This window comes from Leucopleurus acutus (genome assembly GCF_964270905.1).
Source record: "Leucopleurus acutus genome assembly, chromosome: 12".
NCBI classification, from domain to species: Eukaryota; Metazoa; Chordata; class Mammalia; order Artiodactyla; family Delphinidae; genus Leucopleurus; species Leucopleurus acutus.
Window position 1 is genome coordinate 57,977,793 of NC_139154.1, and position 25,033 is coordinate 58,002,825.

Here is a 25,033-nt window from a genome sequence, read left to right on the forward strand (position 1 = left end):
AATGCTTCTAGGTCATCAGAAGTACTTTATAACCTGTGGTTTGGGGGTGTGTGGGAGGGAGCATGGAGCATGGTCCCATTCCCTAGCAAAGGCCAGCTTTCTATCTTGAAACAGGAAATATTTTACTCTTTAAGTAGGAAGAACAGGGTGGTCCAGTGGTTAGGGCTCCACACGTTCACTGCCAAGGGCGTGGGTTCAATCCCTGGTCAGGAAACTAAGATCCTGCAAGCTGCGCAAGCTGCATGGAATGGCCAAAAATAAATAAATAAATAAAGTAGGAAGAACATTACAAAGAATCAATATAATACAAAAGAAATACTTGATTTTTATATATTTCTGAGAAGGCTGAGTTTATAATCTTTATCTTTCATTTTACTCGTTTTTAAAAATTACTTAAGTTTGTAATTGTTTAAAAAAATTAAAAAATCAAACCACAAAAGTAGTAGGAAAAAAAAAAAAAAAAACAACTTGCCAGAGTAAGCACCATAAAGGGTTTGCTATAGGGCTTCCCTGGTGGCGCAGTGGTTAAGAACCCGCCTGTCCGTGCACCACAACTACTGAGCCTGAACTCTAGAGCCTGTGCTCCACAACAAAAGAAGCCACCGCAATGAGAAGCCTGTGCACCACAACGAAGAGTAGCCCCCCACTCGCCACAACTAGAGAAAGCCCATGTGCAGTAACGAAAACCCAATGCAGCCAAAATTAAATAAATAAAATAAATTTTTAAAAAATTAAAAAAAAAGCATTTGTTGTATATCCCAACCTTTTTCTATGCATACACACAAGTTACGTCTTTTTAAAATTATTATTTTTTAATGGGATTGTACTATATGTACTATTTTGCAACTTGCTCTTTTTACTCAATGTATAACAAATTTAACATAGGGAAGCAGGTCTTACATAAACCATGACCATTTAAAAGATTCAGTGAAGAAAGGCAAGAAATGGTCTATTAACTCCAACGTTTTGATACTTCCAAGCTGCCTATTTTAAAGAGAGATTCAGAAAAGTCCATTTGGGAAAAATTTCAAAAAGGTACAAGTGAACATATTATCAAACAGTGTTATTTTTTCCTCATTAAAACAGCAAAGCACGCTGTAAGATGAAACAATGGACTATTTTATGGTAGCAAGTTATTTTATCAAAAATAGTAAAATTCTCTGTGGGTATTGCAGTTTCATTCTTTAAATCAAAGACAAATAGATATAGGGGATGGTGGGGAGAATAAACATCACTTGTCTAGAAATGATTAAACAGGAAAAATTAAGATCTATATTACACAGTATTCACACACATCAATAAAAAATTTACAAATAAAGGATATTCAACCATTGCTTGTATCCCATTTCTCTTGAATATAACAATACGTTGCACTTTTCCAACAGGATTGCATACAGTATATAAAACATCCTATGAAGTAAAGAAAACAAGACTTCATCACATTTTATACTTAGAAAAATAATAAAGCTATACTCTTTTGTTTTACTAAAAAAAAACTGTCAAGACGTCATTTCTGTTAAGTATTAATTAAACTTTTAAAAACTGCAACACTTTAATAAATCTAAAGTTATTTCTTCACCTACACAATATACCCACATTAGAGAACTTCCAATGAAACATCTGAAAAGCATTATTACTTATTTTTAATCTCCTAAATGAATCCTCAATTTTTATTTTCTTAACAGGTACCTAAAAGAATCTCTGACAATACACAATTAATAAACCAAAGCTGTAATCACTTTGTTTTTTTCCAAATGTGACTCTGAAATGTTTAATACTATAATCACTTAAATTATAATAATAAATATTTATTAAAGAGTAGTAGTAGAACAACTCAGTATTTATTTTCAAGGACAATGGCTATAGATAAAAGACCCAGGGAAGATCATTTATATTGAGTTAAATTTCACCAAACAAGATGCCTGAATCATCTAAGAGAGAACCCTAAATACCCACTTAGGAACAATTCTTCAACTTTCAAAATTCTGAGTACCTACAATTACACAGCCACACCATTAGGTACTAAGGATACAGTAAACAAATTGGAGTACTTGTACTAGTTATATTCTTTCTCCTAAAACACCAAATATTGTAAATATATTAATATTGTTTATTAATAAGTCTATACATATTACAAAAGTAAATAGATACATAATGTCTAAATTTAAATAGTGTCTTATGCTTTAAGTTTATGTCCAAATATCATATACCTTAGAAATCATACTAAATGAAGCTCTTCTTATTGTGATATTTTATTCATTACAAAAATCCAGTGTCCTTATCACTAGTTTATTATTAAACAGCATGTGATTATCATGAAGTAGAAAACTGAACTGGTTCAAGAACATGAATCCTTTTAAATTTTAATATCACTTTTCTAAAGAGTGAAGAAGGGAATTTTTAGATAAATCAGAGAAGTTTTTAACAAGCTATCTCTAAACAGCTTATAATGATAAATGTATCTTATTGTACTATGGAATTCTGTCACTACCTAGTAGATGCTCTTAATACATGTGCTGGCATATTAGAGAGAGATTTCTTGGATCATTTCCACCAAGTCCGTCTAACGCTTTATTAACAGAAGGAGAGTTAACACTGATGTTAATAAAAAAATTTAATGTGCTTATTTAATTATGACAACTGTGCTTCTGACTTTTTATAGCTTTAGTGCTCACCATGTCTTTGTTCATTAAATTTGATAGTCAAAATTAAAATTAATTTTAATAATTATTTTTTAAAAATCCACTATTTTCAAATATCTATATGGCAGTGAAGAAAACTACAGATTAGTCACTCAAGACAAATTCCAAAATCACTTTTAATTTAGTTTGTCTTACTAAAATACATACCACCGTAATTGGATAAAGAGGATTCTGAATTGACAGCAGAAGAACTTTGTTGCCTCCTGATGGATCATCAGTATTTCCTGGCCGAGTGATCCTTTTGCTTGTAGAATAGTTGAAAAAAGCCTGCTGACCAGCTATGTACACGGGTTCATCTGCAGCAAACGTCACACATTCTTTGGCACTATCTATGTTCTCAAATTCCACTAGAGCCTGCCGTTTAAAAGGCATCATCATCACATAGCTGAAAGGGAGATTGGAAAAGAATAATATAGCAAGTTCAATTAACATTATTTTTCTCAATCAAGTAAAAGCAGACTTTAATAAAAATGTCTCAAATCATACAGATTAGTAGTCTTCACTACCTGTATCCAATATTAGTCAACTCTTAAATTATCCAAATAAATTGTGGTATACCAGGTAGATTGTACATATTTGAAACCTCCTCTTCCTGTGACTGAAAGCTTTTAACTACCTCATGCCCTCCTCAAGCACAATTCTGTTACCAGTTGTTAATAATGCCATCCAGTTTATTCCTCAGGCTGCCACTTCCAAGCAGCATTAGAAAATACCTAGATACAGAAATCAGTAGAGAAACAAGAAGATCCTACTGAGCACAGGGAACTATATTCAACATACTGTGAAAAACCATAATGGAAAAGAATATATATGTATAACTGAGCCACTTTGCTGAACAGCAGAAATTAACACAACACTGTAAAGCAACTATACCTCAATAAAAAAATTTTTTTAAAAAGAAATCAATAGAGATAAAACTCGAGAAGGTTAGCAGATGGATCTCCTCGACAACAGAAACTACCATCTCTATTGAATTTTGCAAACAAGTAACCGCCACACTAAGAAATGACTACACTTCCATTTCTCTTACTAAAAACAGAGAACCAAAAGACAAAAAGAAGCAACTACAAACAGACCAAATTTCATAAAATAATCTCCTCTAAAATTCTTAAATATTTTTAAATATTAAAGAATCCATAAAAAGATATTCACTAGAATATGGTAATCATGGATGCTATGGCCAAGACAATGAAGTATTTACTCTTCATTTTATACTCTTTGGGAAGGGGAATATATTTTAATACATGAAATGAAAAATAAAGAAATGAAGGAAGGGAGGTTAGCGAGAAATCAGAACACATGGATCAGAACAGGGAAACATGTCCTTTATTCACAGGAACAAGGACCTTAAAAATATTTTAAAATACAATCAATGTGCTTTTTATAATAGCAGAAGGCCAGAGAAATAACATCAGGTCAGGTACTCAGTGACAGCACTGCTTCTCAATCAGACATCCAGGACCAACCACTAAACTTCAAAACCTAGCAAGTGTTTCTTAGTAAGAAACAGACCACTTTGTAGCCTGGCAAATTATGTAATTTCTTATGAATTTCAGCTTCCTAATTTATACAACTGGGAGGATTATCATCAAGATTACAGTTCCTGCATACATATTGCTTGCCTTGCCTCAATCATCTTTACATCCTCAGAATCTAGAAATGGAGCCTGGCACATGACAGGTATTCAATCAATATTTGTTGGTCTATGAGGCTTATTAGTTCTCTCAACCCACATCATTCACAATTAAAGAATAAAACACAGAAAAAATAACGCCTGGGATTAGTTTATAAATGCAAGATATAAAGTCCCAGAGAGAAACATTCGTTTTAGAAATGCAAACTCCTAGCTAAAGTTCTAAAGTCTTGCATACAAAAACATAGAAAACCCTGGAATCAGGTCTACGCTAAAGAAATTAAGGAATAATAAATATTCTCCTCTCACAAATAAGTTGTTTTATAGCTAAATGATATCACCAAGTAAATATGTTAATAATGCCCTTTGGCTCTTTGGAAACACAGAAAAATTATAAAGGCCCAAAAATATTTAAATTCTTTATTGGCCTATTAAAATAGACTCACCTGTTTGTAGTAAAAAGTACTGTCATTAACTACTATAAGAAGTAAGCTAGAAGCACAGAGCTAAAAGTTAAACAGGTTACCCAGGAAAAGTGGCATCATATGAAGATAGGGAAGGGAAAATTAGAATGTCACAAAGACATTTTAGAATTCACTTAAAGTGTTTGGCACTTTTTTTTTTTTTTTTTTTTGCGTTACGCAGCCCTCTCTCTGCTGTGGCCTCTCCCGTTGCAGAGCACAGGCTCCGGACGCGCAGGCTCAGCGTCCATGGCTCACAGGCCCAGCCGCTCCGCGGCATGTGGGATCTTCCCAGACGGGGGCACGAACCCGTGTCCGCTAGCATCGGCAGGCGGACTCTCAACCACTGCGCCACCAGTGAAGCCCCTGGCACATAATTTTTTTTTTTTTTTTTTGGCGGTACTTGGGCCTCTCACTGTTGTGACTTCTCCCATTGCGGAGCACAGGCTCCGGACGCGCAGGCTCAGCGGCCATGGCTCACGGGCCCAGCAGCTCCGCGGAATGTGGGATCCTCCCAGACCGGAGCATGAACCTGCGTACCCTGCATCGGCAGGCGCACTCTCAACCACTGCGCCACCAGGGAAGCCCTGGCACATAATTAAAAAAAAATTTTTTTTAAAGCATTAGTATGAGAAAGACTGGAAGACCAAAGAGAGAAAAAATAAAAAGTCTAAAGAACATGGTAGGTAGGGTGGGTGCTTTCAACTTAACAGCTTAAAACATGTTTACTAATTTTTAAATAAAAACAGGAGGAAGCAAGAGATTTACTACACAAATTAGGTCCCAAAAGTTTTGTTTTAAAATTTAAACTGGTATAGCTAATCACTACCTAGCATCCTCTCCTTTAATGAGAGGGGATAAGGGAGGAAAAGCGACTCAGTATGTATTTCTAAATATTCTTTTGATTAAATAAAGACAAAAAAAATAGCAATTTTATTATCCTGACACAACCATTCTCAAGATCTTGTTATAGTTTCTCCTGAACTTCTTTCCTATACATCTAGTTTTTAAGTATCAACTTACTATATATTGAACTTGGTGACTCACCTATTTAAGACGAGCAGTTTCTTTATAATCTTTATAATTCCCTCCCCCCCCACACCACTAAATAAATCAACAAATAAAAAAATAGGGAAAGGTTCTATAAATGCAACATTTTGAAGCAAAACACCTACTCCTCATAGGAGGCTCTTCAAGGTTCTTTTAGCTTTAGTAGCAGCCACCTCTTATTCAAGATCATTCCACACAACTGAAACTCCTATTATACATATTTATGCCAATTAAGCTCGTAATTATACACTAATTTGTTCCGATTATTTCATGACTTTTCTAACCACATAACTACCAATCTCGAGGACAGAACAATGTAATATGCAAATTAACTAAATAAAATTCATATATGGAACACATTACCATGGACTAAGTATCGAACAGTATAGAGTCTAAAACTGGGACTTCCCTGGTGGCACGGTGGATAAGACTCCCAGCTCCCAATTCAGGGGGCCCGGGTTCCATCCCTGGTCAGGGAACTAGATGCCACATGTGTGCTGCAACTAAGAGTCCACGAGCTGCAACTAAGGAGCCTGCCTGCCACAACTAAGACCCAGCACAACCAAATAAATAAATAATTTTTTTAAGTATATAAATAAAATAATAAAAACAGACAGGCCACTCAGAAGTAATTCAAATTACTTACAAACTTAAACAAATAGTTCTATTTCTTTAATCCCCAACATTCAGGTCATGGTCATAATTAACATCAAAATATCAATATAGTTATTATTTCCCTGAAGTTTCCAACTGTATTTGCTCATCAACTTGTTTTCTGATATTGCTTTGGTATTTCTTGGCTCTAAGAAAATAACTTTAAAAACCCTAAATATGGGGCTTTCCCGGTGGTGCAGTGGTTGAGAATCCGCCTGCCAATGCAGGGGATGTGGGTTCGTGCCCCGGTCCGGGAGGATCCCACCTGCCGCGGAGCGGCTGGGCCCGTGAGCCATGGCTGCTGAGCCTGCGCCTCTGGAGCCTGTGCTCTGCAACGGGAGAGGCCACAACAGTGAGAGGCCCGCGTACAGCAGAAAAAAAAAAAGAAAAAAACAAACAAACAAAAAAACCCCTAAATATATAAGAACAGAAGAAAGTAATAATTCAGAGATAACCATCTTTTTATAACTCCATGAGACTGTGTACCACCTAGAAGGTCCTTATAGTGACTGGGTTAGACTAGTACCAACATGCAAGTCTAAATAAATATAGCCTAAGGAGTCTGCTTCAATACTATGTAACTGTCCAGACAAACTTAACTTCCAATATCCACTCCAAATGACTAAGAAGTGATATAGTTATCTTAGTGATATTTCAAGAAATGGGCTTTTTTAATGCCTGTGTGGATTTCCAATTTGTACCTCCAAGGATCAACAATATGTTAACAGTGGTTTCTGAGGTACATAAGTTAAGGGTAACAAGTTTGCTAAGTCATCCATCTCTCGATGAGGTCACCAAGGAAATTAATCAAAAAGATCCCATGATGGAAGGTAACACAACCCCTACTCCTTTGAAGCAATGATTCCTCTGTTGAAACCTCTGATCACTCCCTCCCCATCTATTTATTCACCATCCTTTCAATACTCAAAACTCCACATAAATTTTTATAAATTGAAGCAATCTCAGCAAGTATATTGAAATTTCTCTATTTACATATTATGACTTAGTCTGTGTCTGATGCCTATAACAAAAACCCCAAATGTACTCATCAATGGAAAAAATAATAATAAAATAAACTCTAGATTATCCATACTAAGAAGAGAACAGCCAGGCATATTCCAAAAATAATCTACAAAATGTTTTAGAGTGTCTATTTTTGCAGCAGATTCACTTTTCTAATTATATATTTCATTTAAGTCAATATTCTTAAGTACACACCAGCTGTGGAAAAAGGAGGAGCCTGAGTGAATATAAAACACAAAAGGAAGACAAGCTAGGATAACACACTGACGCTCATGATCTGCATAAGAACTCACAGCAACACGCACCTAAGCAAATAATGCCTACCCTTAATCTACACACTTTTCATTGCCAACTAATTCTTAAATAGTTCAAACAAAACAAAACAAAACAAAATCAGTATTTAAGTACCACTATTTGAAATTCTGAAGATGAAGGGCATAATTAACTCAATGGTTTAAAAGCAGCGTTTAAGAAGGAATCATGGATTCATTTGAAAATCAGATGAAAGATGCAATAATCAATTTTACACACAACCTGGTTGAGGAGTGAGAGGGGATCATGGATACACAAAAATTCATCCATGCATAATCCCAGAAAGCCTCAGAAGGCTTCAAAGATATACGATCATAGGCAAACAATATACACTATGGTTAAACATCAAGGCTTATAGCAAGCAAGCAAAGTTTGTTCTACCATACTGTTTTCACAATCTGTATGAAGCCCCTATTGGCCTTACCATATTGTCCCAAATTTTTCCAGAGCCTCCACAAGGTCTGCTTCCACCACAGATTCACAGAGTCCTCGAACATGGACAACGGGTGAAACAGAAACTTTATGATGACTTCCACCTGCCTCCTAGCAAGATAAAATAATTTCTAGTTAAAAACTTTAAAAGTCTAAATAAATTGCTCTTTTAGTAAACCCATCTCTGCATTAAAAAGCAAACATTAAAAAAAAAAAATCCCAAACAAAACTGCAATTCATAAGTTAGCGAAGGACCCGAGAGTAAAATCACTAATTAAATGTTTGGCATGAAAATTCTGATTTCTTAAAAGGGAGCATTCTCTCTCAATAAGAACTACAGATAAGTTATTTAATAACTCATTTCAACTTCAACTTACATAATATTGTACATCAACTATACTTCAATAAAAAAATAGCCTTCAACTTCAAGAAAATCTCAGAAAAAAAGTCAGCAGATACACAGAGCATGCTACATGCTACAATTGGAAACATACTTTATATTCATAATTTCACTTCCATAAAAATCAAAATCTCAAGAAGACCAAATGAACAAAAAGTCCCAATTAAAATTTCTTCTTTAATATAAAGATTATATACTTTATTTTTCCTGCAATATAGATTAATATCATCATTTGTCCTTGTTTAATTGGTTACCTAGTCCCACAATAATTTGAAGTTACTCAGTACACCTGACAACTTAAATTTATACAAGATACCATCTTTGCTGATGAACAAGGAGTACTCAAAAATACAAGCCTTGGGAAATTTCCTGGCTGTCCAGTGGTTAGGACTTGGTGCTTTCACTGCCAGGGCCTGGGTTCAATCCCTGATTGGGGAACTAAGATCCCACAAGCCGTGTGGCACAGCCAAAAAAAAAAACAAACAAACAAGCCTTCCTGGGCTTCTGTGAAGTACTGTGTATCTTTGAGTATGCCCAGCAAGAAGTTTTAAAACATATGGTCTTAAACTTTATTTTAAAAGGGACTATGTAGGAGAATTAGCTTGAAAATGAAAATAGCTCTCATTTACTTATTCAAGTTCTATTAAGACAAAGATCTGTATTTACAACTAGCCATTGGGTACCTCTCTTGCATCACTTCAGAAATGACCTCCATAAAAAATGAAATCTTGCCATTTGTGACAACATGGTTGGATCTAAAGGGTATTATGCAGAATCTAAAAAACAAAATAAAGCAACAAGCAAAACAAAACAGACTCACAGATACAGAGAACAAATGGGTGGTTGGGGGGGAGGGATGTGAAACAGGTGAAGGGGATTAAGAGGTACAAACCTGCAGTTACAAAATAAATAAGCCATGGGATGTAATATACAGCATAAGGAATATGGTCAATAATATTATAATAACTTTGTATGGGACTGATGGCTACTAGACTTATGGTGATCATTTCATAATGTATGCAAAGTCAAATCACTATGCAGTACACCTGAAGCTAACATAATATTATATATCAACTATATTCCAATTAAAAAGTAATTTCTAAAAGGAAAGAAATGAATTCCAAGTACAATTCACACGTATACCAAAAAAATCTATTAAAGGAAAGGTTTTTTTCTCCTATAATCAGGAAAAAAGGGTTTTTCCTCCTAATCTAAAAACACAAATGTTTTACCATTAAAACTTAAGAATCATTTTAGGAACATTAAATCCCTTTTTGGCTATTTTTAAAGACTCACCAACTTTGCTTTATTATCATAAAGACTGTTAGAAAATACTGTAACAGTCTTGTGCCATGCCAATAAAAAAATGTCCGAATTTTAAAATAGAACTAATTTAAGTATATAAAGTAACCATGAGACTATTCTTACACTCTTGTCAAATCCAACAAATAAATTAAATCCTTTGCATATACTAATTCAGTCCTTGGAATTTTATTTGAATTGCTTATGCTGAGTTTTTTCTATGGTTCAACAGATATTCATTACATGCCACTAAGTCTGAAATGAACCATTCTGATTGTACCCTATGTATACCAACACTTTATTAGCAACTTTAAAAAATACGACCGCCTCGGTGAAATTCAACAACCAAATGTACATTATCCTCATTAAGCTCTTAATTACTGGATGACAATAACACAGGAAGAAAGCTCTAAATAATACCTAAAAACCTAACTTAGAGAAAACATTTAAAGTATAAATAATAAGTTTTACTCTAAAAATAATTAGACAATAATAAACTACAAGAAATAAGACAGTCATCTCCTTTGGTCCTTAGAAATGAGCTAGCAAAGGTAAAAATGCAAAAGAAAATTATATTGGCCTGGGCTCCTCCAAAAGTAAAAAATAGTGGAAGGAAAATTTCAGACTGAGAGTAAAGACAACAACCAAATGCAGTATGTGAGCCTTCATTTTACAATTGATAAAAACTGCTACAAAAGACATCTTAGGGAAAATTGGAGAAATTGAATTATAGACAGGATATTACTGAGTTAGCCAAAAAGTTCATTTGGGTTTTTCTGTAAGATGTTTTTGATTGTCTTAGGTACCATTATGATGGCAATAGCTATATGAAAAGAATATCCTTATTCTTAGGAAAACTGTGATATTTAGGAATGAACTATCATGGTGTCTCAACTTACTTTCAAATAGTATAGAGAAAAAAAGTATGTATATAAATATATACACATATAGAGATAAAATCCCAAATGGCAAAATGTTAAAAACTGCTGAATCTAAGTGAAGGGCATATGTAATTAAATATTTTACATAATAAAAAAATTGGGAAATTATTGTATAATACATTTAAGACCTACGAAAAGGTATGAAGAATATAAAAATATTCATTAACTCACTACCCAGTTTAATAAATAAAACACTAGGAAGAGGGAGCTGAACACATCTCCTCTTCCTACCTCCCTTCCCAACACAGAGAACCACTATCCTGAATACAGTGCTAAAAAATGAGTACTTTTCAAACTGGTCTTCTTACAAAGAAATGGATTATAGGATCAATTTTAAAAATCTCTCAAAAGATCTGATTTTAATACATTACTACTTAATTATATTTCTTAAATGAAACAGATCAAGATTTAAGTTATTCTTTAAAAGCTGAAAGATGTTAAATGCAATCAATATGGTACTCAGGGGGAGATATGATTATCTCAACCTCAAGGATGAGAATATATCCCATACCCTCTGTATTTCCCTTATTCCCACTCAATGACTCTGCCTTTCGTGAGTTTATCTACCTTGATATTTCTCTATCTTTAAATTATGTCCCCTTTTCTTTTTTCTTTTCTTTTTTTTTTGCGGTACGCGGACCTCTCACTGTTGCGACCTCTCCCGTTGCGGAGCAACAGGCTCCAGACGCGCAGGCCCAGCGGCCATTGCTCACGGCCCCAGCCGCTCCGCAGCATGCGGGATCCTCCCAGACCGGGACACGAACCAGTGTCCCCCGCATTGGCAGGCACACTCTCAGCCACTGCGCCACCAGGGAAGCCCCTGTCCCCTTTTCTTGAACTTAAAATTTTCTCATCCTTTCTGTAGTTTATTTAAAAAATTAAAAAACCCTAGTGTTGTTTCCAAATATAAAACTGATATATTAAAGTTATCTTTTCAAACTATATTTTCACCACCCCTCTTTTTCCCCACAAATACTAACATGTTTCTTTTTTTATAAATTTATTTATTTTGAATTTTATTTATTTTTTTATACAGCAGGGTCTTATTAGTTACCCATTTTATACATATTACTGTATATATGTCAATCCCAATCTCCCAATTCATCACAACAATAAATTTATTTTATTTACATTTATTTTTGGCTGTGTTGGGGTCTTCGTTGCTGCCTGCGGGCGAGCAGGGGCCACTCCTCACTGGGGTGTGCAGGCTTCTCATTGCGGTGGCTTCTCTTGTTGCCGAGCATGGGCTCTAGGCGCACGGACTTCAGTAGGTGTGGCTCGCAGGCTCTGGAGCACAGGCTCCGTAGTTGTGGCGCATGGGCTTAGTTGCTCCATGGCATGTGGGATCTTTCCCGACCAGGGCTCGAACCCGTGTCCCCTGCATTGGCAGGCGGATACTTAACCACTGCGCCACCAGGGAAGCCCCTAACATGTTTCTTAAATCAACATTTTATCTCTACCTATACTATATGGTGGTGATAAGAAATCTGAAATCATCTTCAGAGCTTCTTTTACTACCCTAAAATTACCTCCTGTAAGCATCATACTATGCATCTGAATCTTAAATTGGTGAATAGTCAGTATTGTTTACTCCATCCATATATTAATACTTTGACCACGTCTTCTAAAGCTTAAGGAGTATTTTTTAATCCTTTCTCATACAGAAGCTCAAATTCTTTCCATTTCAAATGTTTAGTTATCTAGGCTCTCTCCTGGTCTATTTATATCTATTATTTATCAGACTAGAAACAATATTCCAAATAAGTACCCAGCAAATGGAGGCATACCTGCAATTTCCGTATACTTTTTTCTTTTTTAATTACTCAATCCCTTCTTTAAGTAAGCTGGATCAACTATAATGAAGACATTATTTGGTCCTCACTGCAAGCTACAGACCAGTTACAAACCCCCAGCCCCTCTTCAAAGGCTACCTCAAAGACAAACTCCAATAACATCCATCTTGAATGCCAATTTTGACGACTGCAGACTGAAAACCAGGCTTAACTAAAGAGAAGGGAAGCTCAGAATAGAATAGAATATAAATGAAGCTTCCATATGAGAGGAATGAGAAGGGCCCATTAAAGCTCTCGATATAGTAAAACTGTAAACTCACAAAGGCAATGCACAATGTCCTCAGGCTTTTTGTTTTCCCAACATCTCCACGCATAACACGTGCTCAACAGCCACTGAACAGCCTTTTCTACCCTCCTATAAATATATAAAAAAGACCAAGCTCAAATTCAATAATTCATCCTCCAAAACCAAACGTGCACAGATCCACTGCAAGTGATTATCAGCCTCTCCTTAATCACCTCCAATGACAGGAAAACACACTACCTTGTGAGACAATCTACTATATTTTTAGAAAGTTCTTCATAATACGCATCCAAATCTGTCTCCCTGTAACTTCCTACACAAAATGGCCTTTGAAGTCAGACAAGCGTTTGAATATTTGGACATTTACTGGCTGTGCGATCTTACGCTACGTTACTTACTTAACCTTTCTGAACCTCAATTTCACTTTAAAAAAAATAAAACAGGGCTGCCCTGGTGGCGCAGTGGTTAAGAATCGCCTGCCAATGCAGGGAACACGGGTTCAAACCCTGATCTGGGAAGATCCCACATGCCGCGGAGCAACTAAGCCCGCGCACCACAACTACTGAGCCTGCGCTCTAGAGCCCACGAGCCACAACTACTGAGCCCCCGTGCTACGACTACTGAAGCCCGCGTGCCTAGAGCCCGTGCTCCACAATAAGAGAAGCCACCGCAATGAGACGCCCACGCACTGCAATGAAGAGTAGCCCCCGCTTGCTGCAACCAGAGAAAGCCCGCACACAGCAATGAAGCCTCAACAAAGCCAAAAAAAAAATTTTTTTTTAAATAAATAAAAAATAAAACAAAATCTTCATCACTTAAAATTACAACAAATAGGACAAATATGAAATGTCTAGCACCGTGCTAGATGTTGTTATTAACAGGGTTCGGTAAACATTAATTGCCACCTCCTACCTATCCTTATCTTCATTTCCCTCTGCTATGTAACCTTCCTATAATTTGAAATGATTTCTTAAATCACACCTAAGTTTACCCTTCAGGCTAAATGTCCCCCAGAGTCTTCTGTCATTCCTCTTATGATATGATCTTGAGTGCCTTCTCTATTCTGGTAATCATTTTCTGGATACATTAGAATTTATCAAAGTACTACCAAGAAATGAGTACAGATTTCCAGATACTTAAGATTATCCCCCCTTTTACTTTGGATACTTCACATAGATCAAGGACAAACTAGTTTTAAGGGACAGCTGCAAATAGCTTTTAACTCACACTATACTTAGAGTTAACTAGTACATGGTTTTTCTTTTTTTTGTTTTAATATTTATTTATTTATTCAGGCTGTACCGGGTCTTAGTTGCAGCATGCGATCTCTGAGTTGCAGCATGCATGTGGGATCTAGTTCCCGGACCAGGAATCAAATCCAGGCCCACTGCACTGGGAGCACAGAGTCTTACCCACTGGACCACCAGGGAAGTCCCGGTTTTTCTTAAAATTAAACAATCACATCTCTTTACTTGATCTTTTTCTTAATAGAGCAGATCCAAAACACAGGAAATCCTTTAATTTTCCTATCCTAAAATGTTTTAAGGAACATTTGATCACATAACAAAAATAACTTTGATTCAAATAACTTCTTAAAAAGTAATCTTTATTTTTTTTGCTCATGTGGTAGAAATCCTTTGGTTTTGCCTACCCAAAACTCCTTCCCCCTTCTTGTGGCTGAACACAAAAACAAGCAAACGAACAAACAAAAACTCCTCAACCCCATATTATTCCACTGGTATTCTCAGTCACACAGTCGTAACTCCCCAACTTCAGAGGTAGTCCAGTGACTAGTTGGGGGTAGGGAGATATAAAAAATGGCTGATCAGAGGGGATAGCTATGGACTCTGAGGGAGAGACTGTTCTTCTTTATTTACTAGCTATAAAAATGTAAGCCTAGCTTTATCACTACATAGAGGAAATAGAGCTGAAACATGGAAAGAGACAGAATCTAGTCCCTATGACATCATCTAAAACCTTCGATCCTGCCATGCCTAAAACTAATGCTACAACTTGGCATTCATAGTTATTCGGGCCAATAAATTCCCTACCCCTGCCCCCTTTTTGTTGTTTAAGCTCATCTTGAGTTGGTGCTGTGGCTGCAACTGCAAGCTTTGAAAGTTGTATTCAATTTCATAGAGGGAAAATATATATTTTCACTCCTTTATAAAATAAAGCACTAAATGATGTAGAATCACAGATTTTTAGATATGGAATTTTTTTTGTAAATTATATCCCATCACCAAGAACAGCACCTAGCACATGACAGGGCTCAAGTATTATTTTTTTAATGAGCTAAGAGATCACAGTGATCATCTAATCCAGCCATCTCATGTGATAGGTAGCAAGTTGAGTTCCAAAGAGGTTAAGTCACAAAGCATGTTGGTAGCAGAGCCAAGACACCTGCTCTGGTTGGGCTTAGGGCTCTATTAACAGCACTTTTCACTATATGTACTAACATGAAGAAACTGTCACTTGTTAAAACCAAAAGATAGTAAAACCTACTACTTTTCATTTACTTCCCAAAACTAAGCCTAAAATTCTCACTCTACTGCAGCAGCTTAGCTAAATAAGACACAGAACATTACCCTTACAGAAGCCTCAAGGCTCTGGCACTTACCTCTGAGGTACACACCACAGTGTAGTTACTATGCTCACTGTCACAGTCTCTAAACTTTTCCTGTGGGAGCTAAGCTAACAAAGTGCCTTCATCCCATCTCCCATTCTATATTCATCCCAATAAGCCATCATAATAGTCCTATCATCTCTGTAATTCAGATCATTAAAGTTTAACTATATCTTAAATTCAAACTAGATTCTCTATATAATGCATATTCCTTTGTTTGGAAATCCTAGGATCCATATTTTTTATCTTGGCATTTTGCCATCTTACAAGTCTATTTATTAAAAGTTGAGAAACTTAAATTTTCACCTCATCAGCAATCACTTTAACAATCTTTGATTTGCCTGTTTAGTCACTAGCAGAATAGAGTAAAAGAAAAACTTAAGTCTCTAAAATGCATTAGTACTCCATAAATTTTTATTGATACCAATCTCTATAAAAGCAGACTTTTTTTTGTAAGTAAACTCCCAATTCAGTTCCTCAATCGGTTTTGCCAAGTGAAGTGCTAATATTCAGAAGTCAAGCTGCTTTCATAAAAGTTAGCAGATACAGAAGTTTACTATTATGATCTTGAAGATCATGCCTGTTAAATTTAAGAACACAATTTACTCCACAAGAGTAAAGTAATTGTATAATACATAGCATGAACCTCCATAATTAAGCTTTGTTCAAAATGCAGCCCAAAGAATTTGAAACACTCTGCGAGTTTTTGCTCTTCAAATTAATACCAGAAGACACAAATTTGAAGAGTGTCTTACTTCTCATATCCAAACTACAAACTCATTTCTCTTTACACCTTAAAACATCATTCACAATTCATCCTTAAATCAGGAGCATTTGTAGAAACAGTTTTTCTTAAATACTCACATTCCTCTTTAAATCTAGTTATTATTAAATAACTCAAGGAAAATGAAAAGCCAAACAATGTAAATCATTGAAGTCTTACTGTACGCTTTTACAAACTTCCAACTAGCATTGAAAGAATTACCTATCATTGTACTTGATCTGCATTTACTTAAACACTTTGTACAAAGGGGCTGGGCTGAAGTTGAGTCAAATCCTTTTCCGTTAGATGAGTTACCATATTTCTCGATGATGACGCACTAGACAGTAAACTTCTATTCAGGGCATTCCTGTCCTAGTAAAATTTATTATGCACAGGTTTCCATAGTTGCAATGATTTCAAACAAGCACCCAAAATTACACGAAGAAAAATGTTTAAAAACAGGAAAAATAATCCTTCATTAGATTTCACAGTACAATACTGGTTCTACTGTTAAATAAAAGCAATTCACCCGCTCCTAAGAAAAAACAGCAATAAGATAAACAAAATTTGAACTTATAACTCAATCTGCATACATTAGTTCCTGCCTGGGTAATTTAAAAGCTGCATGACATTAATCACTGAACTACAACTTCAGGTATGGAAAACGTGTAGTTCAACTTTCACATTTTACATTGTAAGAGAACTCAGAACAGTAGTTAACTGACTTTCCCAAGGTCACACAGACTGTATGCTAGCTAAGACTCCTGACTCTCCCCAAGACCTGTCCAGTGCTATTTCCATTGCTAAATACAATTCACTTTGGATGTATTAATTATACATTATTTTCTTCCCAACATCCAAAATAATACTATTGGCTTAATATTTAATGTTTTCAAAAACAACTTTTGTAAACTGGTTAAAGTATCTTTCCAAGACACTTAATGTAAGACATTTCATGCTACTGCATAAAAACTCGAGCAAATTTTTGGCAAAAGAAATACACTGATCCAATGCATCTAAATATCAGTTATAAGAGTCCAATATTCCAATTGTGTTTTCAATTTCCACAATGGAGTTAGCTTTGAACTGAAACTTCCTAAGAAAAAATGCACTTTTTTTATTCACACTTTCAAGTTGCATTTTGAATACTCCAAATATTCAGGAACAGAAGTAGAAAGCAATATCTAGCCATAATAAAACTATTTTTGGGAATTCCCTGGGTCCAGTGGTTAGGACTCTGTGCTTCCACTGCAGGGGGACACGGGTTCGATCCCTCGTCAGGGAACTAAGATCCCACATGCAGAGCAGTGCAGCCAAAAAAATAAATATTATAAATAAAAATAAAATTTCACTTAAAAAATAAACTATTTTATTTAGAGGAAGAAGAAGCTCCTTTTTAAAATGTGTTGCAACATTATCGTATTTGTAAACTCTAACACCGGGGATTACTGACCAGAATTTTTTACATTAAAATGCAAACAAGAGCTAAAAGACTTCTAATTTCCCTCTTATTAAAAGTGAAAAACATTTTAATCTAATATTAGAATATATGTGCACTATTTCGTAAATTTCGGGTTAAGTTTGCTTTAAAAAAAAAATCACAATTAGAATGTGTTAAATGTTTAAAGACCATCCAGTCATTAAAACAGCTTAAGCGCACCAAAAAGGGCAAAAACGTTTCCTTTGCTTTGTTTCCTTAGTTTCCATCCAGCTGAAGCTGAGTTGCCACTTGCTGTGGATAAAACGATTTTCACATTCCTTCTGCCTCCATCTAAGCTTTCTGATGAGAGAAACAAGAATCTAGGAACGTGTGTTTGATGCAGTCCTGAGTTCAGTTCTTTTTGTGGAACGAATTGGGAACACACTGCCCATGAAGAACTGAGGTGATTTTAAGATTTCGTTTTACTTGTAAGTAGGCGTGTGCGAACACCTGCCAACGCATTTTATTTTTAACCGAAGAGCTAAACACTATACTAAGCAATCATCAGGAAACTGGGGAGCAAAGCGTGCGCGCCAGGCCTGCCAAGAGTAAAAAATTTTTAATTAAACCTTCAGGGGAACTGGGCGGTGAGCCCCAGAGCTTAATTTGTCACTTAGCGGCGGCTCTCCTCAGGACCCAGGCGAAGAGAGCCCTGGGCGGAACCAATGCCACCATCCCGTGATTGTGACCAGCGCGCGGATGCTGCGGGCAGGGGGCTGAAGGGAGCGGGTCGTCAGACGCCGGCCAGCCGCCCGAGGAGTGAAAACTAACAAAGGGCTAATCGCGCACCAGAGCCCCCCGGAGCGGAAGCAACGCCTCCCCGCCGCCCCCGCCCCGCGACCCTCCCCAAGTTCGGGCCGGCAGAGGACTCGCTGCGGGGCCTGCGGCCAGGCCGGGACCGCATCCGCGGTCGGGTTGCTGGAAACAGGTAGGGCGAAGAATAAAAGCCCCAAAGAGAAGAGCCAGCGCTTCCCGACCCGATCAGCGCAGCGAAAAGGGAAAACGAGGAGGGCGGGAGGCCCCGAGGCCGAGTCCCTGCCGCTGGGCCCTGCTTCCCGGGGAGCCGCCAGGCACGGCGGTCGGGGCGCCGCGCTTTGTTACCGGCTGTGAGAAGCTCCGGCCGCCGCCACCGCCGCCGCTATCGCCCCCGCCCCGGGGCGTCGCTTCCCGGCGGTTCTCGCCTTCCTCGGCCGAGTAGTCGATCTCCCCCTCCTCAGTCTTGAGGCGCTTGGCCTGGCTCTCGTACTCCCGATCCTCCTCGTACGTCTCCCTGGGGGAGGATGAAGAAGAGGACATGGCGGCGGCCGGAGGGACCGGCCGGCTAACGGGTGGGGGTGGCGGCGGGGCGCGGGCCTCGGACGCCGCCGGCCAGTCCCCGTCGCGGGCAGCGCCTCTTCAGCGAAGGTCTGCGCGGGCCGGCTGTCCGCGTGGGCCGCGCGCCCAGAAGCCGGGTGGGTGCGGAGAGTGCGCGGGATGAGGAGAGCGCCCCGGGAGGAGGCTCCGGAGTGGCCGCTCCCCTTTATCACGGAGCCAACATTCAGCCTCTCCCTCCTCCTCCGTCTCCGCTCCCAGTCCCGGGGAGCAAATCTAAGGATGGGGACGCGACCGTGGCTTCCGGTCTTCCCTCCTCCCCTAATCCACTCCTCGCCGCCCAGGCCGAGCCTCCACCCCCACCTTCGCGGCCGCCGTGCAGGATCGAATCCAGCCTCAGCCCGCGGGAAGCGCCCCCCCCAAGCCCGGGCCTCGCTCCCTATTGGCAGAGAGAAAAGTCGACCAGGCTTCCAATTGGCTGCAAGGGCTGTTCGTCAAAAACCGCCCACGGCCCGGCCTCGCCCCTCTCCCTGCACCTTCCGAACTCTCAGCTGGTTTGCTAGTCCTGACCGCTCAATTCCCGCAGCGTGCGGATCTGGAGCCGTGGCTACCCGACGGCCATTAGCGCTGTTGGGCCAACCGGAGGTGAGGCGCGGAGTGAACCTCGGCGAACTAGGAGGCGTGCGGTGGGTCCAGGACTGCGGTGTTAACCGCCCTCCCGTTAATTTAAATGCTTTTATTACTTCTCTTCAAAAGAGAAAATCCCTGCAGAGACATCTCGCAGCCCTGAAACTACAGGCTGTGAGGGGAGAAAAGGGATTAGAATCGTGAAAGTAGCCTTCTCCCTATGTTGTGTGAAAAATCTGATACAAGTGGATGGACTCTCTCCCCGCCCCTAAGTAGATATTACAGAACACTCAACATTTACTGAGGTGCAAGTGTGAAGAAAGCCGCTCGTTTGATCGGTTAGCACTCGGGTCTTCTGGACCCTTCTTTCCTGACAATTACGGGAGACTTGTATCAAGTCCCAGCTCCCATTAAATGTGTTTTAAACCTTCCACATAAAGTTTCTTCCTGCATGCCAACCCCTTCCTTTCTAGGCGATCTATTTATTTCACACCATTTATTTTTGAAAGATATGAAAGCCTATCAAAAGTGTTTGTCATTTGGACCACACACAGCTCATTTCCTCTGTGGAGCCCTGAGGCCTCCGCGAGCTTCTAGTTACTGCCCTCTCTTTTTGCAACAGGGCCCTTTATACCCACCTACTAGGATGTTCTTTTTTTCAAGACTAGAAGCGTTTGGAGACAGGAACTGTGTGTGCTCTTTTCATCTTTGCAAACCCAGTTCCTGTACAGTCCCGGGCGCAAGTTCCCTGCTCAACAAGGCTGAACGAGTGGGCCTTGGGAAATAAAGGTTCAGTGTCAGAAGAGGAACTGGCAGATCTCATGCAACCTAGCTGCCCTCTGTGACTCTAACCCTTGGAGGATTGCCGAGGATCAAGAGTCACTTAAGTGTTTCTAATGTCCTTGTCCCTCAGATGCGTCCCTAAGTGTGGCTCTTCCTTTCCTAATGGGGTGAATTTTTCTCTCCCCCAGCCTATTGTCGCTTCTTTACAAAGCTATTTCCTCCCCCCCCAAAAGCCATTTGTATTTATTGCTGACAGTGCTTTAACCTACGTTTGTTTTGTTACTTTTATAATTTACACTGCCTGTCGTTTCGGAATCCATTTGCAAGCTTCTTTACAACACCGTACAGCTATAATCAAATTCGTGTGCGCCTGCAGGTGTACACTGACAAAATAGAACTAAAAAACAATTCGAATTTTATTTTTCTAAATTATGATAAAATGGAAGTAGAAGTATCCAAGAGGGAGCTGCAGAGCTGGGTGCAGATGAGGAAATGTTGCCAGAGCACTGGGAGCAGTGAGCAGAGCTGAACGGCCTTGTACAAACTTCCCAAATATTTTGTGTGATAGTGAAAATATTTAAAATTCTCAAAGCCTGCATCCAACCTATGGATTATACCAGGTTAAAATGCAGCTCTCACACCAATCAATTGGTAAGGAAGCCCAGCCTTGCTGAACCTTGCTACTATACTCAGCGTTTACTTCACTAAAAGTAGGTTAGAGTCAATACGTACTAGTATTAAACTTAATTATTTTTTCGGACAGCTCAAATCAAATTGTTAATTTAAAAGACTAAGAAGTAAAACTCAGGAAGCTTGTTTAAAACTCATCCGTTAGTACATTGACCTTTGAGCTTATTGCAGATGAATTGTTCAGTGACAGTAATTTCTTAGATATGGAAAAGGCTAACTAGCTCATCACTAAAACATGAGAAGAGCTAAATAAGGAGGGCATAAATTATATTCTGCACGATTTAACTTAGATGAGATCAAGAAATTACACACTTCCCAGTTAGCCAGAAATGCCTTTAAAACTCAGATACAGCTCCTAAATGCGTGCAAATAATCAGTTACTTAGCTCAACCTGGAATCTCTTTTTTGCACTACTGTACATACAGCCTCAGGCCTTTGGTAAATTGTCTGAATGCTTGATTGGATTGGCTGCTGTTGATTGGGGTAGGCAATCAGCCATGAATTCCCATTGACGCAGCAGCTCAAAGGGGACTTAGGGGTTATACTAGAGTGAGAGAGAGCTCCAGCGAAGGTCTAGGGAAACTGATAGTCAAGGTCCTTTATAATCTAGCCCCAAATTGCCCTTCAGTTTTAAACCTCATTGCTGACCTATGTAAAGTAATTTATAAGACATTGTGCTGGGCAATGAAGAGACTAGAAAAATATATGAGCTGGCTTCTGTCTTCTTTTTTTAAATTAATTAATTTATTTTTATTCTTGGCTGCGTTGGGTCTTGGTTGCTGGGCGCGGGCTTTCTCTAGTTTCAGCAAGCGGGGCTACTTCTTAGTTGCTCCGCGGCATGTGGGATCTTCCCCGACCACGGCTCGAACCCGTGTCCCCTGCATTGACACGCAGATTCTTAACCACTGCACCACCAGGGAAGTCCCTGGTATCTGTCTTCTCAAAGCTTGCCATCAGGTTGAGGAAACAGGGCACATACCCAAGAGAGGCTACAAGGCACATCTAACATACATGTAATAACAGCAGCCACTTACAATGTGCCAGGCACTGTGCTCACCACTGCAAGTGTCATGTCAATAAATTCTGACAAAAGCCAGAGGCATTATTATTACTATGGCCGTTATACAATTATAGAAAGTCTAGGAGAAGTTAAGAGACCTGCCCTAGAGCCACAGTTAGTAAACTAGAGAGCCAGGACTGGAACCCAAGCATCTGATTCCAGAGCCAGTACTCTTCGTAGAGAAGAATGATGATTTAAGTATTGCATTGTTTACTGCCACGGACATACAGATCAAATTTAGAATCATTTATCATGATACTTATTCATTCATTAATTTCTACTAGAGCTTATACAGCTGTAACTCTGGGAAGGCATAAATAGGTTATAATTATCAGTTTTTTCGTTGGTATAATGAAATTCAATTAGCTTCCATAGGAAATTTTAAATATAATACACTGTTTTAGTGTTCATTTTAAAATGTAATTTCTATAGACAAGGCGCAGAAATAAAAAGGAAATTCTCACCATTTTCTGATGGATGCATCGTTTGAACAACTAGAGATGCAAATTATAAGATATTCATACCCAAACTCAATTTCCAATATTGCTATTTCACTTAATATACAAAACTTTTGTTTCCTGCCTCACCTTCTGCAAAAATCAAATAAAACCTTCAGCTTACTTGTGAGCAATATTTCCAAAGGATTGGAACCCTAGAGATGTATTTTAATTAAGACATGTTTAACATGAAATCCAGCTTAGAACAAAGTCCATTCAGAGACAAATCAATTAGTTCCTATGAAAGTTTGTCAAATCCAGAGTATACTATTTGTGATGATACCACTTTCCTTGTTAGAGATCACCAAGAACGAGCACTATGGTGCTTTTACCCAAACTAGCCCCTTTAATTCAGTCCACATTTGATTAGTTATGGTGATAAGACACCAGCGTTCCAGGAGGATGCACCCTGCAGGAAGTGCCTCAAGCACTATTAGCTCACTGTGTAGTCAAGTGTAACCACAATGGTATTCTCTTTCAGATGCTGTTATCAGGCACATCTGCTTTGGGGCTGGAGCTGCCACTGTGTTTGGCCTCTTCAAAAAAATAATAATTTGTGACAGATCTGCAAAAATAAATATATTGACCCTAGAAGGATATCTGGTATATGACCAGACAATGACAGGTAAAATTCATATTCTTGTTATCAGTTATAACCACTTACCTTTAGTCTTAGAAATAATATTTATTTTCACCTTTCTCTTTGACTCATATAAATTGATAGTGTTTAGACATCTTTAAAAATAATTGTAATAAATAAAAAGAGTAAAATCATAGCATCCACTGTTTAGAGTAAATAGAATTTATCAAAGTAAATTCATCTTGCATATGAAAATATAGGTAAAATTAACTGGTAGCTGCTCAAACGTTTAACAAAAACGTATTAAGTGCTACAGACCACTCCCAATTATAAGTGATCAGTAGCATGTAATAACTTTTTGTTATATGAGCTCTCAGTTCTCCTTTTCTTTTTAAATTTGAGTAAAAAAATATCTTGGGTATGGCCCACCCCCCCCATCAAGGAAGTTTCCATGGTAAGCAAGTCACTAATAACCTCATCCTTGCCTGATTGTCGATGTTGAGACCAGTATAAAAATGACAAGGAATGCTAACGATAACACATAAACTAGGGTTTTATTTTTTATTTTTAAAATTAAAAAAATATTTTTGGCCATGCCATGTGGCATGTGGGACCTTATTTCCTGGACTAGGGATCAAACCCTTGCCCCCTGCAGTGGAACCTCAGAGTCTTAACCACTGGACCGCCAGGGAACTCCCTAAACTAGGTTGTTTAGACCTCAGTTGTTTTTTTTTTTCCACAATTATTATTTTTAACATCTTTATTGGAGTATAATTGCTTTACATTGTTGTATTAGTTTCTGCTGTATAACGAAGTGAATCAGCTGTACGTATACATATATCCCCATATCCCCTCCCTCTTGCGTCTCCCTCCCACCCTCCCTATTCCACACCTCTAAAAGTACAAAGTGGTCACAAAGTACAAAGCTGATCTCCCTGTGCCATGCGGCTGCTTCCCACTAGCTATTTTACATTTGGTAGTGTATATATATCAATGCCACTCTCTCACTTCTTCCCAGCTTACCCTGCCCCCTTCCCATGTCCTCAGGTCCATTCTCTGTGTTTGTGTCTTTATTCCTGTCCTGCCCCTAGGTTCTACAGAACTATTTTATTTTTAGATTATTTTTTAGTTAGCATACGATATATGTTTTCCTCTTTCTGACTTACTTCACTCTGTATGTCAGACTCTAGGTCCATCCGCCTCACTACAAATAACTCAATTTCATTTCTTTTTATGACTGAGTAATATCCCATTGTATATATGTACCACATCTTCTTTATCCATTCATCTGTCGATGGACACTTAGGTTGCTTCCATGTCCTGGCTACAGTAAATAGTGCTACAGTGAACACTGTGGTACATGACTCTTTTTGAATTATGGTTTTGTCAGGGGATATGCCCAGTAGTGGGATTACTGGGTTGTATGGTAGTTCTATTTTTAGTTTTTTAAGGAACCTCCATACTGTTCTCCATAGTGGCTGTACCAATTCACATTCCCACCAACAGTGCAAGAGGGTTCCCTTTTCTGCACACCCTCTCCAGCATTTATTGTTTGTAGATTTTTTGATGATGGCCATTCTGACTGGTGTGAGATGATACCTCATTGTAG

At 38.3% G+C, this 25,033-nt stretch overlaps 2 protein-coding genes across 2 annotated transcripts in view; one reads left to right on the plus strand and one right to left on the minus strand.

The window, feature by feature from the left end:
- The window catches only part of HNRNPLL (heterogeneous nuclear ribonucleoprotein L like), a 37,422-nt gene extending 17,973 nt beyond the window's left edge, over positions 1–19,449 (minus strand). The window contains exons 1-4 of the mRNA XM_082851940.1: positions 18,978–19,449; positions 8,260–8,378; positions 2,850–3,087; positions 1,330–1,410 (exon numbers count right to left, since the gene is read on the minus strand). Coding sequence (XP_082708066.1) covers positions 1,330–1,410; positions 2,850–3,087; positions 8,260–8,378; positions 18,978–19,172 — 633 coding nt within the window. The 5' untranslated portion in view covers positions 19,173–19,449. The remainder of the gene's footprint in view (positions 1–1,329; positions 1,411–2,849; positions 3,088–8,259; positions 8,379–18,977) is intronic.
- A 312-nt stretch (positions 19,450–19,761) lies between these two features.
- The window catches only part of GALM (galactose mutarotase), a 95,689-nt gene continuing 90,417 nt past the window's right edge, over positions 19,762–25,033 (plus strand). The window contains exons 1-2 of the mRNA XM_082851877.1: positions 19,762–19,832; positions 23,326–23,469. The gene's annotated coding sequence lies outside the window, so the exon portion shown is untranslated. The remainder of the gene's footprint in view (positions 19,833–23,325; positions 23,470–25,033) is intronic.